This window comes from Mya arenaria, chromosome 9, assembly GCF_026914265.1.
Source record: "Mya arenaria isolate MELC-2E11 chromosome 9, ASM2691426v1".
NCBI lineage: Eukaryota > Metazoa > Mollusca > Bivalvia > Myida > Myidae > Mya > Mya arenaria.
In genome coordinates this window covers 49,255,326-49,268,700 of record NC_069130.1, presented here as the reverse complement: position 1 = coordinate 49,268,700, position 13,375 = coordinate 49,255,326, and the positions used below count along the sequence as shown (strand labels likewise).

Genomic DNA, 13,375 nt, shown 5'->3' with positions numbered 1-13,375 from the left:
GTTTGGACTTGTCTATTGAAGGTTTGATATTGTCCCTTGGAGATGTGGTTTTGTCTATTAAAGGTTTTTATTGCCACTCCAAGGTTTGGTTTTAATCTTGAAGATGTAGTATTGTCCCTGGAAGCTATTGAAGAGTTGGTATTTCTCTTGATGTCTTAGTTTTATTTATCTAACTACCTAGCGTACTCATTAAATCTGACAGGCCTCCAAGTTAAGTGACAAAGCAGACCATAACGAAACATCCCCTGTGTTATCACGTAAAAAATACCATCCGTAAACGCTTTGATAAATTAGGTTTGTTTGTTAGGTCAAGTGACTGTTGAGACAGCGTTTAAAACAAACCCGCCAGAGTACAGGGCAGCAGTTTGAAAGCTCAGTCAGCGGTGATAGCTCTTCGGGACGCAATCAAAATGAAGGTTGTGTGTGTACTCGTGATTATGGCTTCGTTTGTGGCGTTATCGGCGGCACAAGGGGACTTTTATTCCATGTTGATGTTGTCAAACCTCCTCGGAGGAGGGGGCGGTCAGTCTGAGGCTTCTCAAGGTGTTCCAGGGATGGCAAGTAGGGGCGCCTCTGGTTCTGCTGGTGGGAACGCTGCTGCAATGAGAGCTGCTTTAGCCGGAGGACGTCAAGGTGGTCGAGGTAGTGGTGGCAACGGTTTTATGGAAATGGGAGCTTTGACAGGGCAATTTGGAGGTGATTATTTTGTTCATTTTTTATATAGGCCAAATTTACTTCAATACTAGTATTAAGTTTCCGTAAACGAAAAATACCGAAAATGTTAACATTTAAAACTTTTGCTTTTACTTGGATAAATAAAATAAGCCCACGTCGAATAATTATAAGTTATAGCCTCAGCAGCTTCTAACCTACCAGCATATATATTGTTGTGCATTTGGCTAAAAAACACTGAATAATGAGCATTATGGAGATAAAGTTTAAAATATCATCAGTATATTTTAAGAGGCAAACCTTTTGTCGCACCCTGTTTTATGATGTGTTATTTCATTGATTACAAAAGCAATTATTAAAATCATAGATCTACGACTTGATTCCAAAAATAAGCTGGAACCGCTGACGGTGTCCAATGTAAAATAATATCACTTTTCTTTGTGACCTTGTACAATTTTCGAAGCCTTTGGAAGGGTTGTATGCGTAGGGAAAGAAATTGTAGAATCTGCACATTGTTACAAACACGCTTTTTGGTCTTAAAAGAAAGCAAATTTGTAATGAATGCCCGATTTCGGTTAAAATAAAGAAGAAAAATTCAAACTACAATATCGTTATTATTAACATTTTTTCAGAAATTTATTTTCAATTCATCTGAAACCTTAAGCGGTTTTATTCATATTTTTTTTAACATTTTAAAAATAATAGATAATCGTAGAATTGTTAACGTTCTTATATTCTTGCAGTAAAAAGGCTCGAACATCAATAGTTGTTATATGAATTAAGATATCGACTAAGATTTAAATTAAAATCTGTTGTTTTGTTCTGCTTTTATTAGATCAGTAAGGCTTATAGAACAGAACACAGGTTTATTTCCACACATAACATCACACATACATCAATAAAGCCTATGATCAATTTTTAATTATAAATTATTGATTGGCGATTTGTATAAATGTTATGACTAGTTAAAATTCTTTACAGTAACATATATAATACCGAATCTTTAAACTCTTTTTAAAAAAAAATGAATTACAATTGCATAATATAATTTGCCTCGTGAACACCGGAAGTGAATATTTCATTCATAGCTACGCTACTCGTGAAATTTAGCTCTTGTTGCCCATTCGGTTTAATATATTAATTATTACACTGAAATAAACAATACTATTCTTTGTATTTGTGTATGCTCATATTGCTATGTTATTTTTGAACAAGTAAGAGTTGAGAAGTTGTTCACCGGTTAAACTCTAAGTGACCTCTTTTCCAAGGCGGTTACATAAAAAAATATCGATTATAAATTTATTTTTTATTATTTTCAGTTTCGCAATTAGAGTTAACAAATTAATTAAAAATAGTGGTAAAGTTGAAACCCAGGCCAAATGAAATCACGTGTTTAAACATGCAGATGTTCTACACGACCTGGGCTGTCAAAAAAGACTAAAACAGTTTATGGACAACATTATTTATGCGAATTTGACTATGTAATGTTAGGACAAGTATGACGTTGAGAAGTCATTCGTTCGTTAACCTATTTAAGTCCAATCGCACTATCTAAGGTGGTAACCTGAAAAGTATTTCATATTAAAGACAGTTTTATGCCCAATGACCAAACTGAACTATTGCTATAGTGATTAAAGTGGTCACGTGTTACGACATGCAGAAGGCAATTTAATTATCATGAACCAATAGCAGCATTAATTTTATTGCAATCCGTTTAAAACGTATACACTAAAAAAAATCAATGTGTAATAAACGTTTAGGGTCGTGAAGATAAATAAAAACACATTATATAACTGCAGCATTTCAGAAAAATTTGCTTGGTTGCAATTGCTTCATTTACCGAAAGTGCAAAATTATTGCAATCAGTTAATCCAGGCTGACTTACTCGTATTTTCACGTCAATGTCGATAAAATATAATCCTGTATTTCATGTTTCAGACTGGTTGCGCCGATAGATTTAACGTGTGTTGCCATGTTTCGATAAACTCGCATAAAGCACTCTGGAAAATAAACCTTTCTGTTGATCAGTTTAATTTTAAGCTCTGTGACTTCATTAAGAAAATATTGATTGTACCGATGGTCTTGACATCAAACAGCGTTTAGTATGAGGGTACATTATAAGTGACCCAAAGAACTCAAAAAGAACAAAAGAACTGATATTTTTCTTCGAAAAAATGGCAAAATAATATACCAAACAAACTTGCTTTGCGCCATAAAGTTGTACCGGCTGATTTGCGTACGAATGTGAAACTTACATAAAATCGCAACGACTCGGTACGAAAATAAATCAAAACAACTGGAGAGTGATACTTTTCCACGCCATTAAGCTTCAAAGTAATAAACAGCAAAGTACATACCTGTAGTTAATAATAAATCATAATTTCTGTTTTTGAGTGATGTTCTTTGTGCAGACCATACTGCTTATGTTTATAAAATAAAAGAAATCTGCGATCGATTTAAAGGCCAACGAAAAGTATTTGTATACTCACACTTTGTGTTGTTTTTTTTCTCAAAATAAGGAGCAGAAGAGCATATTTATATATATGCTCTATGTAATGTTACAGTCTGTGTTTTTGATTTACCCCCAAGTCCGATTTTTGTCAAATAAAAACAGTTCGTAAAATGGTATTTATGAATACAAAATGTCAACATTTTTTCTGGCTCTAACACGTTTTTCATTTGTCTTTTTCAGATCGCATGCGTGACATGAGTATGTGCAACATGTTTAGAGGAACCAGCTTTTATTCTATTTGTTATATGCAAGCCATTACTGGAGGAGGAAGCATTTTCTAACATGACGGAATACACATCTCGTGACTTTTTGTGCGTTTCGAAATTACGCGTGCCAAATTGTTCCACCTTTCTGCAACAACGACATTTACCGAAAAGATAGAAAAAACACGTTTCTTTAAGAATTAACCATCGAGCACTCTTCTCTACTATGCGACTGAATAATCTCCACTAATTGCTTTTTCGCCTCATTTCAATGTACGATTTGTTATTTCATCTCTGTATTCTTTGTTTTGATTTTATGTCATATGTTTTTCTTGTATTTATTGAGGTATTCGACAAGTTTATTTTCGGTTGAAACAAAGAACGAAATTTTGTCACCAAAACTCTTTTCCACATTTCTTTTCATTTATCACCTTAAACAAGCACAGCTGTTGCCAATGACACCAAAATAAAAAAGGGTTACCTGGCATCAGATGTTGGTAACAACACTTGACATATATTTGAAATTGATTCGATAAAATGCATTCTTCAGTATGGTTACATCTGTATATGATAAACAAAGACTTCAGAGGTGATTTGTTTCATTTTGTACTAACACTGTATTCCACGACTATCATAAATCAATATTGTACTTCTTATAAACATGTATTGTATGATTGTTTTATATTTATTATAAATAAGTCTGAACGGGTAAAACATGTGTAGTCATAATTGCACTGAATAAAGGAGTTGTCAAGCTTGTTATACAGAAGACAAGCAAACATTAATCTATAAACCTACTCATTAATGAGAATTCAGTTTTTGTAAATGAATTAAGCAATTTGGACGTGTTGTAGCAGTGAATGGTTGTGGCGTATTCTCTACCCAAATATACTTTATCGATGGCCTCACTTCAAAATGCCGAAGCTGGATTTTTTTCTGTTTCGGGTCTTTTACATCACTAAAATCATAACGGCGAGCCGCATATAACTGTAAAATGCCGATTGTCCATTGAGAAATTGGTGTTGTATCATGTGATTAAAATGTCGAGCAATGATTGGACATCTCACAGAGAATCGAAAATGCCGATCCTACAGAAAATGTTACTACAGAAATTGTAATTTCGGCATTTTGTAAAAATATGTGTGATCAAATGTCCAATTTTAAATACTCAAAACGTTGCTACTAAAAACATGGGATTTGAAGGTTAGTCATTTGGAAGTGAGGCCATCGATATCACCTCTGAATCAAGTGAAACATCAATTGCTTGTTAATCGATTTCACACAGCAAAGGAAGCCAACTGCTATCGAACGATGGAGCGTTTCCAATGTATAAACGAGGAACTCACAACTTAGGGAGGGGCTCAAACATGTGCAGTTTCAATTAGTTTCACATCAACCTGACATTAAAATCGTAGCCCAAACACTTGCTGTACAAAATCGCCTTTGACTGCCTTTTCGATGCAAAAGGGCATTATGGTCGTGTTTTATTACCGAATTGACTTGTACGTTAAGTACGCTAAGTTGTTAAATAAGTTAATTGCAAACAGTGGTATTGCTAAACATTAGTCATTTCACAAACGATGAATCAAAGTTCGTGGTATCTGATTCGGTATTAAGTTAATCTTGGTAAATGATTTCTTTTATGTTATTCTACATTGTTTTTAAGTTGATGCTTTCTCCAATTCAGCTTATATTAGTAATTAACTTAAAAAATGATAAATGATGGAACAGGTTAGTGGTTGTTAACCAATCATAGATGATGAATAAATTAGTGCCAGTGAAAAATTTGCTGTTCATTACTACTGTTAAATTATTAAGTGGGTGTAGTCCACGCGTACTTTAACCAGCTCCAATGCGTTCAAAACCCAGATAATGACATCAATCACGCAATTCATTACTTATAAAACAATGCTTTTTACTAAAGGATACTAACTTTGGTATCCATGAACAATTTCCTGACGAAATCGAGGCCAGACGCCGCCCACTTTATCCGATCCTTCGACAAGCCAAACGCGACAAGAAGAAGGCGGTACTGGTTCGAGATAGGCTTTACGTCGATGGTGTGGAGGTCAGAGCTGAGGCACCGCCGGCCGCTGGAGCGGGCCCCCAACACGGTAATAGGCCGTCCCCACAGCGCCCGGGAAACCAAAGGACTTCCGGCCGTACGCCCGTTTATGATAGCCGCGGTGACGGATATGGAACTGTTTCATTCTGTAGCATTAATGTTTGTGGACTTGCGTCAAAATTATTAATTCCGGAATTTATTGATTATGTTTCTAATTATGATATAGTAACATGTTTTGAAACACATCTTGGTGATTTAGATGTTATTAGTTTGGATAATTTTGAATGTATTTACAAAAACCGAAAGCAAAAATATGCGAAAAAATCAGGTGGTATTGCAATTTTAGTTAGATCGACTATATCAAAGTACTGTTTAAACATTGATTCTGATTGTGAATATGTTCAGTGGTTCAAGTTATGTAAAAATCTTTTCAATACTGACGAAGATGTTTTCTTTGGTGCGGTCTATGTTCCCCCAGAAAGTTCGAAATATTTTACACAAAACCTTTACAATCTTTTTTTAGCTGAATACGAACAATTTAGTTGTAATAATAAATATGTCATTACAATGGGTGATTTAAATGCAAGAACTGGTACTTTAGATGATGTTACTTATGTTGATGATAGCATTTTTGATGTTATTGATGTTAACCCCAATACATTATTTGATATCGATTTAATTAATGAGCTAAGACGCTTGAACTTCTCACTAAAGCGATCATCGATGGATAAAACAGTAAATAAGGTTGGCAAAGATATAGTTGATTTTTGCAAAGGCAACGATTCCGTTATATTAAATGGTCGTGCTTTTAATGATAAAGATGTTGGAAATTATACTTGCCAACAAATCTCTGTAATTGATTACACAATATCATCGGCCCATAGCCTTAGATTATTTCAACAGTTTACAGTTGACGATTTTAGCTCACTGTTTTCTGATGTGCATTGTCCTGTTCTTTTTTCACTGAAGGCACCATTAGACACTAACTCTGTTAATCCCAAGCTCGATAAAGAAAGGGTTAAAAGGTGGAACGATGATAAAGCTGACACATTTAAGCTAAATATTAATGTTGCACACATCAACAACGTTATTTCGAAAATAGTTAACCGTGATAGCGTTGATAAACAGTTTGTTAATGATATATCTGCTCAAGTAGAAAGTATCTTATTAGATTCAGCTAAATGTACCCTTGGTACATATAAGTCAACTACAAAGCAAAAATGTAAACCAAATCATAAACCTTGGTACAATGACCAATGTAAAGAGGCACGTAAATATTATCATACATGTAAAAGTAAATACCACTTTGTAAAAAACCAGCTCAATAAGACTGAATTAAGCAAAGCAAGTAAAAGCTATAAAAAGGTATTGCATACTAATTTTGTAAATTTCAAGAGAAAACCCGTCAAATATTACGTAATTTGAGATCGACAAAACCTAAGGACTATTGGAATTATGTCAACAGCCTAAATAAGAAACAAAATAGCCCTGATGTTGATATGTCTGTATTTTACGATTTTTATAAAGAGCTCAATTCTGATAATATTAATCAGAATGATGAACCAATTTCAGATTTTCCAAATATCGATGTACCAAAGAGTCTTAATGACGAAATTACTGTAGATGAAATACTAAAAGCTGTACGTTCTCTAAAGAACGGCAAGGCGTCCGGGTTTGACCTACTTATAAATGAATATATTAAAAACAGTATAGACATGGTACTGGAATTATATCATAAATTATTCAATATTGTGTTGATAACTGGTTATCTTCCAGACTCATGGACTGTAGGCTGTATAGTACCAATATATAAAAATAAAGGGGATATTCAATTACCTGAAAATTATCGCCCTATTACATTGTTAAGTTGCATGGGTAAATTGTTCACTTGTATTTTAAATAATAGACTGACTCAGTTTGTAGGAAATTATGATTTACTGAATGTTAATCAAGCGGGTTTCCGGAAACACTATTCTACCATTGATAATATATTTGTTCTGCATATGTTGGCGGAGTACCTTAAATTCAAAAAGAAGAAATTATTCTGCGCTTTTGTTGATTTCCAAAAAGCTTTGGACTCGGTGTGGAGAATAGGTTTATGGTCAAAATTGGTAAAATACAATATATCCGGAAACTTCTTAAATGTAATAAAAAATATGTATAGAGCCATTAAGTCATGTGTATCGTTATACGGTAAATATTCGAACTTTTTTGCATGTAACCGAGGACTTCGCCAAGGAGAAAATTTATCTCCGTTACTGTTCTCGATTTATCTTAATGATTTAAAACACTATATGGTAACAAGAAATGACAAAAGTTTAGTGGTAAACGATGTGAACTTAGATATGTTTATTAGACTGCTTGTTTTATTATATGCCGATGACACAGTGGTGTTTGCCACCTCTGAGGATGACCTCAAATCTGTACTCAATACATTTTATTCTTATTGCTGTCAGTGGAACCTAAATATTAATTTTGATAAGACAAAAATTATGGTATTTGGCGATAAAATGAAACGGAATAGAGATATTAAAATTAATGATTGTACAATAGAAGTCGTTGATCATTTCAAATATCTAGGAGTTCTGTTCTCGAAAAACAGGCATTTTGCATTAGCTAAGAAACATGTAACAGAGCAAGCTCGTAAAGCAATGTTTAGTTTATATAGAAAAATTAGGAATTTAGACCTCCCCATTGACTGCCAACTTAAATTATTTGACCACACCATTGTACCAATTTTGACATATGGTTGTGAGATCTGGGGCTATGGTGATCTGTCCCTTATTGAAAAAGTACACACTGATTTTCTTAAACATATTCTCGGAGTTAAAAAGAGCACGCCTCATGTTATGTTATATGGTGATCTTGGTCGCTATCCATTGTCGATTTTAATTAAGAAACGTATGGTTGGATTCTGGCATAATTTAGTTACATCGACAGAAGGCAAACTGTCTACAAAGCTTTATAAAATAGTATATACCCATTTAAATGACAATGATACTCATTTCAAGTGGATGCATCATGTTAAACATATTTTTGACGAATGTGGTATTAGTTATGTATGGAATAATCAATATTTTAATGGTACAAAACAACTGCTATTAACTAGAATCAATCAAACACTTTCTGATCAATATATACAAAGTTGGACATCTGATGTTAATTCCTTTTCCAAATGTTTGAATTATAGAATGTTTAAGGATACGTTTGGTTATGAATGCTATTTTGACAATGTTCCTGATTTCTATTTGCAATATTTGATAAGATTTCGAATGTGTAATCATCACCTCCCTATTGAAAAGGGGCGATGGTTTAATATTGAACGTAATAATAGGAAATGTCATCTTTGTCAATCAAACGATGTCGGTGACGAATTTCATTATCTTTTTAAATGTACCCACTTTGTTGATGCAAGAAAACGACTGCTACCGCATATTAAAGGTGATAACTGTAACACAATTATGTATAAAAAATTGATGAATGAAACAGATGAAAGGAAATTGATAGATTTAGCGAAGTTTTTTAAGATTATACTGGATTATTTTATTAATACACCAGGCTAACTAGCGCTTACCTCAATTTTTACTGCAAATTGTTACAAATTAATATAAATATATTCATTATATTTGTCTTAGTTGACTCCAGAAGATAGAATATAGCGTTCTTCTTCTTTTTCTTAGTACCTACACAGCTTGACCGATTTAATTTGTGTATGTTTATTTGTTGTAAACCTCGTATCACACGTATTATATGTGCAGAGTGTACAATAAACTTTGAAACTTTGATAAACTTGGATGCTTGCGTGTGCTGTATTGAATCGAAAGAAAATTCCCGTGGGTGAAGGTTCATTCATTTGACCCCGACGATTCAAATATATATCCGATTGGAAATGTTAACACGTTTACTCAGTTGGTAACGCATCTCGCTTATGGCGTTCGGTCCTGGTGTTGGTTTAAGCCATACACCCTTTTCACAACGATGCTCACCTTCTGTAGCTAGAAGTCCCTATTCCATAAACGTTTGCTTGTAAAGCTTTAATTCTCTATCCGATTAATGCATACTTTGTGTAATTCATTGTCTCTTTGCGCCTTGACGTTTATTTTTAAATGTATACCTAGCTTACTCAAACAAATCTGACGGGCCTCGATTAAACTTGACATTAAACATTCCTTTATTTGATTACGTGAAGAGTTCTCATCCGTGAAAACTTCACTGAAATGTTTTCTATATGTTAGACCATGTGACTTTTGTGGTAGCTTTTAAAACAGAGCATTATAAAAGATGGTACGGGAGTATAGAGGCCAGTAGATTGAATGCTTAGCTAGCGTTGATAACTCTCCGGGTCGCAATCAAGATGAAGGCTGTGTGTGTTCTTGTGATTGTGGCTTCGTTCGTGGCGTGCTCGGAGGCACAAGGTGACTTTTATACAATGATGCTGTTATCAAACATGCTCGGAGGAGGAAACGAGTCGCCCGGTCGTTCTGGGTATTCCCAAGGTGGAGGCGCCGCCGCCGCTGGGTCCGCTGGCTCGAGCGCGGCTTCTTATGGCGGAGGAGGCCAAGGAGGCCAAGGCGGTCGTGGGGGTGGTGAAAATGGATTTATGCAAATGGGAGCAGTGACAGGGCAATTCGGAGGTATTTGATTAATTATGTAAATAGCTTTAAAAGCTTTGATGCAGTTGTATGATGGGTGCCTAAGTAATTATTCAACTATAAATCTATGAAAGAATGGGAAATAAAAAAAACCCGCAGCAGACAAGCTATGTGTTCAGATTATTGTTTATTAAACGTTATACCAGTGGAGTACCTAGGATTACTACAGTACGCACGGGCATTGAAATCTTATTCGGTTCACCCAAAATGGCCAGTGATCAAATCTCGGAACCAAGAATACCAGTCGATGATTAAGGGGTGAACATTTATGCTACGTTTAACAAGTTACTTTATTCGAATGTTGACAATCAGAGCGGTACAAAATGGTTCTTTCATAACTGAAATTTTAAAAATTTGCAAAACAAATGTGATGTCTCTCCCGTTCTCGACCCAAGTAATATTTCGAGACAAACCGCTGAAAGACCTTCACATGGTGACTGCTCACTGAACAGGACAGTCTTATTTAGGCCAGAGACCACTAAATAAATATCCTATACATAATATAAAGTCAGTTGAAAAAATTGCACGCGAATTTATACTGATTTCTAATGTTTCATGACCCCAAACATTGTGTATGGTAAGAAAGTAAACATTAAACAACAGTTTAAAAAGTAAAATTTCATATAAGAAAAATAAACTTGGTTTAACTTTACCACTGTGATAAAGTGACTACATCCGTAATGTAAACAAAAAAGTAGATCAAATAGATCCTGGGCCCGTATTCGATAATGTCTTATTTAGACTAGACTCAGAAAAGCAACGTTTAAATTTGTTGTACAAACGTTTTGAAAAATGTTAGCAAACGTTCATGTGTTACTTAAAATAAGAGAAAAAATCAACACTAGGTAGTCACTTCCGACTTTGTGTAATTTTCCCCTTTAATGATCAATTGATATGATTATTGATGACAGCTAATATAAGATAAGATAATCTTTATTTAAAGTCGGTTATGATAAACATAAATAACACTAGCTGACAGCTATTTTCCAACAGCTGCACGTTTACAATCAAACTTAATTTTATAACACGTGATGATATGGGCGGGCAATAAAAAATAGTTCACACTATCTGTTGAAAATCTCTAAAACTGCATCAATCACACATTTTAAAAATAAAAAGGAATAGCTCGATCTATGTTTAAAATGCGATCTCACGTAACAAAAAATAGCTTTATTTTAATTGTGTTATGCGGATGCTGTTTAAAGGTCTTAAACATTAAATACCTCTTCTCACCAATGGCAATTAACTTAAAACCCAGCTCTGTCGATGATTTTTAGTCATTGGACGTTTGAGATCTTCTAACATATTTAACTGCACTGAATATATGTGTTTTTTTCTTTTGTCTTTTCAGATATGATGCGTGATATGTCGTTATGCGCCATGTTAAGAGGATCAGGTGCAGGTGTTTATGAAATGTGTCGCTTGCAAGCCATGGGTTTTATGTAACATGTCGTGTGGCTAAACTCGTGACACTTTGCGCTATAACGGCCTTGCGCGCGCCAACTAGTTCAACCTTGCTGCCATGACGACATCTTCCGACAAGAAAAGCCTTATCATCAGCATCAGTCTTTAAGCTTTCTACTCAAGGCTCCATGTGACTGAATACCATTTCCTTTAATGCTTCGTTTATGTCATATTAATTTGCTACTTAGCACCCTTTTTTGCATTTCAGTTCTGTATTCTTAGTTTTGATGTTACCTCATATGTTTTGCCCGGTATTTAAGGTAATTTGCTAAGGCATGGTACACATGTGTTAATGTTAAACATCTTACCAAAACAAGTTTATTGGACTTTAAAATGCCTAATTACATTCATGTGCGCTTGAAAGAAAGAACATAAGTTGTCATGCAAAAACACATTTTACGATGTATTGAAATTCTACGATGTACACAATATGTTAAATTGGATATGGTGCCATAATGTGCTTATACATCCAAAATACGCCTCTAAAGGTGTAGTCAGCAACAGCAGCAAACGTTGGTCGAATACCTTTAATTGTATCATTCTGTTTAAATGTTTTTGCTTGAAAATCGAAATAAATCAGTTTAAGCTGACATATGTCTATGATATACTAAGAATACAGATGTTTTATTCTCATTTTGCACATATATCATAAAACTATTTGTGTTAATATGTACTGTTTGATCGGTTTATTTTGACATATTCTTATTATGAATAAATCTGAACGGGTTGCAAAGTGTTTTCGTCATAAATACATTATACCAAAATTGTTAGGTAGGGGCCATCAAATTACTGTTCCTTTTCTTGCAAAGCGTTAGTTAGTTAAGTTGGTTGGTTAACCAAGAATGGAAGCGCAAGGTTCTTAGAAACAATCGGTTTCTCTTTGGAAAATATGTGTTAGTAAATTTCGCTATTTACACACAATTGTAAAGCTAACATTTTGGGAATGTTAAAAAAGATTTTTTTCCAATGGTAACAACAAATGTAATTATAATGATATCCTAGAAGAAATTGGGTTAGTCTGTTTGGAAAGAAAAATATAATTTTAACAGTGTTTAAAAAAGGATTCGATGGAAGCGATGGGTGATCTCCGATAGGCAGTACATATACAAAACATAACTCGGTAGAAGGTGAGGGTTGTAGCATCGTTATGGACATATTGAAAATGTTATAATTTGCAAAATCAAGTTGCAAAATGCACTTGTGCATAATGTATTCTATCTATGTTTCAAGTTTCATTTAAACCCCTTCAGGAGGTTTTAAGTCAATCTCCGGACAAGGGTGTGACGAAATACATTCATTTAGAATAGCCTGAATAAGCAAAATGAAAACAAATGGTTAAACAATTAAGAACACAGTTATTGTTCTTGTGCACTGCACTCTTTCTCAGTAATATCTCTTTATGTATGATGTTTAAAGTTAATACCGAAAAGACTTGCTCTGGAGAAGAAGTAAGTATAAAAAGGATAGCAAAGACAGAGCTTGGTTCCTATCTCAATAAGATCTATAAGTGTATGAAGTTTCGAATCAATATCCCAAAGACGTTTGGAGTTATGCCTGGGGCACAAATGAACAAATCGCACAAACAAAATAATCAAAGTTATACTTCCTGTGCGCTGCACTAATATTCAATGCGACAATTAAATATATGAGCGAAGTTTGAAGTAAAAACATCAAAGACTTTCGGCACTATGTTTCGTGTTAACATTGAATTTAAATGAACAAAAGGCAAACAATCTAAAACTACCATCTTTCCTGTACACTGCACTTCTCCTCAAGTACATCAATCTATTTATGATAGAATATTCAT

At 34.2% G+C, this 13,375-nt stretch overlaps 2 protein-coding genes across 2 annotated transcripts; both read left to right on the top strand.

Annotated features, from left to right (window-relative positions):
* Positions 1-332: 332 nt before the first annotated feature.
* On the top strand, positions 333-4,101 carry LOC128246489 (uncharacterized). The gene is made up of 2 exons (XM_052964716.1): positions 333-696; positions 3,365-4,101. The coding sequence occupies exons 1-2, from the start codon at positions 411-413 to the stop codon at positions 3,463-3,465; spliced, it is 387 nt and encodes a 128-aa protein (XP_052820676.1). The 5' UTR covers positions 333-410; the 3' UTR covers positions 3,466-4,101.
* A 5,640-nt stretch (positions 4,102-9,741) lies between these two features.
* Positions 9,742-12,295, top strand: LOC128246438 (uncharacterized). Its single transcript, XM_052964643.1, has 2 exons — positions 9,742-10,086; positions 11,456-12,295. Exons 1-2 carry the CDS (start codon positions 9,807-9,809, stop codon positions 11,548-11,550), a joined length of 375 nt encoding a protein of 124 aa, XP_052820603.1. The 5' UTR covers positions 9,742-9,806; the 3' UTR covers positions 11,551-12,295.
* The last annotated feature ends 1,080 nt before the right edge of the window (positions 12,296-13,375 follow it).